The sequence below is a fragment of the Gavialis gangeticus genome, unplaced genomic scaffold (genome assembly GCF_001723915.1).
Source record: "Gavialis gangeticus isolate Ggan-Ray unplaced genomic scaffold, GavGan_comp1, whole genome shotgun sequence".
In the NCBI taxonomy this organism is placed as follows: Eukaryota; Metazoa; Chordata; order Crocodylia; family Gavialidae; genus Gavialis; species Gavialis gangeticus.
This window is the reverse complement of record NW_017729001.1, coordinates 13,349,321-13,354,595: the sequence shown is the minus strand read 5'-3', so window position 1 is coordinate 13,354,595 and position 5,275 is coordinate 13,349,321. Positions and strand designations below refer to the sequence as shown.

Here is a 5,275-nt window from a genome sequence, read left to right as displayed (position 1 = left end):
CCCCCCCCCCCCCCACACACAAACACAAAACATTCCCAATCAGCATGTTTGCCTAATATGGGCCATGTGTTTTATAGGCATGCTCAGTGTGGGCTGCATTCATGGTTGGTTTCTATTACCAAGCACATGCTGCATCTGATGGTAGTTTAATGATAGACAGTGTATTTAATGAGGTTGTTTTGTATGTGAACAAGGGTCCCCCCGGCATGCTGACTGGGAGGAAAAAACTGATCTTATATTTGAGTTAATATGGTAATTAGGTGTTGGTGAGAAGATGGATTAGCTACTAGGGAGGTCTTCTCCATCTCACATTTCTGTGAAGCAACTGCTCGACAACACAGGAATGTCTATCAGTCAAATGGGCCTTGAAGGTGTCAGCATACCCATTAATGCAGATTTTTTTTACTTGTATCAATTTATGTTCCTGATGAATTTTATAAAAGATAAAATACATGGGATAAGAGCATTAGCAATGGAATGTAGAGCAGAGCTATACAAAAGGGTGCCATATAGGGCTGTGTGAAATGGCACCGTTTTGATTCGCCTTGCGTTTCAAGGTTTGCGTGGAACAGCATTTTGTACTGAATTTCATTTGGATTCGAAACAGCTGATCTGTTTTACTTTGTCGAAACAGTGGGGCTGTTTTGACATTTCGCTAGATCTGGGACAGCCCCCCGCCCAATCCAGTGCCAGGGATGGGAAGTCAGCCTAGCTGGACTGACTTCCGAGCCCTGGCCCGATCCAGTGCCAGGGATGGGGAGTCAGCCCAGCTGGACTGACTTCCATCCCCAGCACTATGACTGAAACATTTTGACTAGCCTCGTTTTGTTCTGAGGCTGTTTCAAAGCCCTTTGTTTCATTTTGATTTTGCTGTTTTGACCTTGAAATGAGTCAAAGGTGTCAAAACGAAATTTCTCACAGCCCTAGTGCCATAGCTTAACTATTGCTGCAGGAAAGTATTTCCCATATCTCCAAGAACAGCGAGTGAGAACATTCCCATCTAGTGCCAGGGCTGCTTTGACTGTCCTGGTGTCTACAGTATGTTGCATTTCATCCCCATCTGCGCACTGCTGGGAATTGCTTTAAGGCATGGTATGCACAGAACTTTGCCACTTAGGAGCATAGGATTTGAGGGGGATTTCCCGGCCACTGGGACCAGTCTCCTGCATATGCAGGCACCCGGTTTTCCAAAAAGGTCCAAACAATCATCTACTAGGAGGCCCCTCACACACCACCATCAGAAAGCACCTTGTCAAAAGCTATACAGCATGTCACATGTGAACAGCAGGGGAGGCAAGGGTGCCCCCAATGTCTTGGTTACTAGAGTGATAGGAAATTAGTTGGTTAAAGTATGCTGAAATGACCTGGGCAGACAACCATGTCCTACCCTAAAGAGAAGGGCAAAAATGCCACAGTCCACAATAGTCTGACCTAGGAAAAATACTACCCCAGCTCTACAATTACTTTACTCTGAACACATGAGCCAGAATTACCAGACAGAGGATGGGAACCCTCTCTGGTGCCTACGAAGTGTCAGCACACCCAAGCCAGCACCTACCTGTAGCTCTGGCCAATGCCCAAAGCTTCAGAGAAAGGCAGAGAAAAGCCCAAAAGCGCCCAGAAGCCAGTCATTGCGAGGGGGGAGCAGATTTTGTCCTGGTACCTGCAGGTGACTGACAGAAGTCCTAAAAAAAAATGGACTTTCCAGCTGCTTTCCACAAAGGGTTCAAGTTTCCTTTCAGTCTCTCCATGGGGATACCCATATTTAAATCTTCATGAAACATTCAATTACTACACCAAGTAGACATGTCATACAGGCCCTTTCCATGAACCTCTCACATTCCATATTTAAGAAACTCCAATTTCTAGTCGCCACAACTTGCTTCCAAAGACCACTCCAGAATTGGACTTCTCCAGTGGTTAAAAACCTTCTTCTGATTTCTAATTCACTTGTGACTGGTTTAGATCCATTTGATCTTATGCCACAATAATTCTTTAAGTTACATAGCTATTCTCCCTCCCTGATATTTGCCCTGCAAATGGATTTATAAAAGAGTAATCATATCCCCTCTCAATCTTTGTTTTATTACGCTAAACAAACCAAGCTCTTAATCTTCTCTCATTGCCACCTTGGGAGCAGCCTTTCAGAGGAGGCAAGAGGCTGAAATGGTTTGTTTATTCTTAGGTCCCAGTTCAGCAAGGTACTTAAGGCATGCAACTTGGCATGAAGCATGCAAATAATCCCATTGATTCCATTCCTCATGTGCTTAAGTTAGACTCATCTCTAAGTATTTTACTGTGTCTGAGCCCTAAGATGGGGGAACAGCTTCATTGCAGGTTACCCTGAGGATACCAGAGACTAGGGTGGCCATCATAGAGGACATTCCAGTTTTCTGCTACTTTGTCTTCTATTGATACAAAACCCAACACCTTTATGTCCTCTATGTTTCTCTTCAAGAAAAGAGTTTCATATCAATAGAGGACAGAGGACAACCGGACTGTCCTCTATGATGGCCACCCTACCAGAGACACAGGAGCACTCTGCACTAAAACTGGGAGCCAGCAAGTATAAACCAGTGAATTTGAGAGGCTTTTTAGGTTGGTTGTTTCTATCAATATATATTTTTTAAAAGAATCCTAGATGAAAACATTTTAAATCTACTCATTAAAGTTGCGTTGGAACTTGATTAGTTCAGACCTCCCACACCTAAAACCAGACCCTCCAGCCCCAGTTGTCCCAGGGGACAAACACAGGAGGCATCTAGACAGTGACTGCTCTGCCCATTGAAACTTTACAAGACCTGTGCTGATTGGTCCTGTTTTAATGAACTCCATGTCCTCTCTCCTTGTCAGCCTGAAGAACAACCTGCAGAAGAAGCCAAGCCAAGACTCCATGGATCTATCTGGGATCCCCCTGACCATGCGAGATGTCCACCGCATGGCCTACTACCTGCAGAACAATGGGGACAACCTCACCTCAGTGGACCTGAGCTTCACTGAGCTAAATGATGAGATGGTGCGCATGCTCCTGCCATTCCTTTGGGCACTGCCCAAGCTCACTCATCTCTCCCTGAATGGCAACCGGCTGACCAGAGCCACCATGAAAGAGCTGACCGATACCATGAAGGACATGAACAAGTTCCCATGCTTGGCCTGGGTGGACCTTGGCAACAATGTGGATGTCTCCTCCATGCCGCAGCCATTGCTGGTGGGCCTGCGCAAGCGCCTCAGCCAGCAGACTACACTGCCCACCATCTATGAGTCACTTGACTGCGACTCCGAGCTCTCCAGTGGACATGACGGCAGCCAGCAAGAGGACGAGGAGGAGGGAACAGAAGGCATTCAGCCAGTGGCCAAAGACAAAGCCACCTCACCTGACTTCCCCCAGCAGTGCTGTGAGAGGTGATTGGATGACGAGCCTCAGCTGCCAGACTGAAGCCGCAGCAAGGAGAGCTCTGCGTGCAAACACAAAGCAGAGGGCCAGCTTCACCAGCTTCCTTTGGTGCTTCTCTTGCCTTCCCGACATCTCAGCCTCGCCACGTTCTCAATGAAACCCTATCTCCCTACACGCACTGCCAGCCAAGCACATTGCTGACATTCCAAACAGGAACCAGTTACTTACAGCGAACCTGGCCTCGGAGCAGGATCTCATTGGAGGATGGGGAATGAGTTGTTGGATTCGAAATATTCTCCAGAAGCAAATGGGCTGAGGGGAGGGGAAGAAACGCTTGGTCCTAAGTTATTCCCTTCCTTCCGTTTTCTCTTTGTTCTGTAAACCCTAAGGCCTGCGGCCTTGAGCTGTGCGAAAGGAGCTGCCCCAAGGGTCGAGCTGCTCTCGGGCTTTGTCAGATGCATCAGAGATTGGAGCCAGAGCCCAGCAGAGCGTGTCTCCCCTTATGCCTGGCTCAATTTTTTTTTCCCATTGTGTTTTGTGTTAATGTCCAAACAAAAGGAATTGCAGTCAGAGACCCAATGCAGTGGTCAGGCCCAGGGAGAACACGTGACAAAACTGCAGTGTCAGGATATCTGGGAACAGGGTATGTGTGTGCTGACAGGAACATGGAGGGGCTGGAGTGTAGGGGAGGAGGTATCCTCGCAGATTGAGAAGAGCAGTTTTACAAACTACGGCTTTTGTACAAACACCAAACCAACGAAAAAGCAAAACCAACCTGACCCAGGGAGAAAGCTCCCAGGGAAAAGGCCAGTCTTCAGGTCCAGAGGAGTGAGATGCGGAAACACCTACGGGGACGTCCTAAACTGCAGCAGAACTTCGGGTTGCTCCTTGTGAGACATTGCAGTCCATCCGACCATCTGTAGCCAGGGTGGTCTCATAACAGAGACACAATGTGAACAGTTGAGTCACCGTTTTTAGCATTGTCTAGGAAACCAAGCCAGTGATGCAATATTTCCAGTGTTTTCCATATTGTCCATGCTGTATGTAAACACAATAAATAGTTCTCTTGGACACAAGAGTGAAGCACTAATCCTGTGTGTGAGCATATGAGTTATTTGTATGCCTAGGTAGCACAGCAGGCATGGCAAATCACAGACCAGCAGCCCTGACACAACGCTCATGTAGCCCAGGAGAGGTCCCCCATGCATGCTAGCTGGGTAAACCAGAGCATTCTGCTGCTGCTTCCAGAACAGAGTCCTTGGGCTCCTGGAGGCCTTGAACAGGACTAGAATATGCCAGTTGCAGTACAAGCACAGATCCAAATGGTACTGACTAGCCAAGGCCTCTTAGCTAAGCAGCGCTTCCCAGCTCAGAGACAGTGGGGGTTTCACAGTGCAGTTGTATTTCATAGAAATTTAAACCTGTCACTAAGGCACAGCAGGAGTGGTTAAGGTGTCTCATTTTGGCTTGAGGGCTAAGAATTCACACAAAGGCTGCCTTCAAACAACCTCAATGTAAATGCAGCTGTGAAGTCAAAAGATGCCAGCCCCATTGCTCCTTCATGGGCTGTTAGTAATGGAAATGAGCGCACCTAAAACCATACCAGCTCTATGGGCTGCTAAGCTTAGGAGGGCCTGTGAGCTTGACCTCTGGCTGCCTCTAGCCCCCAGTCTTTCTCTAGCTCCTTTTCCCTCTACACAAGAGGGATGCTCATCCATAAATCCTCACCACCCCATGTGAGCTAGATAATTATTATCCTTATTCTTCAGGTGACACAAAGAGGTTAAGTGATTTTTCCACTGTCACACAGCAAATTAGTAGGCCTGACAGAAATGGAACCAAGCAGTTCTGGCTTCCAGCCTCGTGTTTGAATCACTAGAC

General features: G+C 47.4%; 1 protein-coding gene across 1 annotated transcript in view; it reads left to right on the top strand.

Moving 5' to 3' along the window:
• Positions 1-4,484, top strand: part of LRRC75B (leucine rich repeat containing 75B) — a 47,855-nt gene extending 43,371 nt beyond the window's left edge. Inside the window, exon 4 of the mRNA XM_019506868.1 lies at positions 2,854-4,484. Coding sequence (XP_019362413.1) covers positions 2,854-3,406 — 553 coding nt within the window. The 3' untranslated portion in view covers positions 3,407-4,484. The remainder of the gene's footprint in view (positions 1-2,853) is intronic.
• Positions 4,485-5,275: the final 791 nt, after the last annotated feature.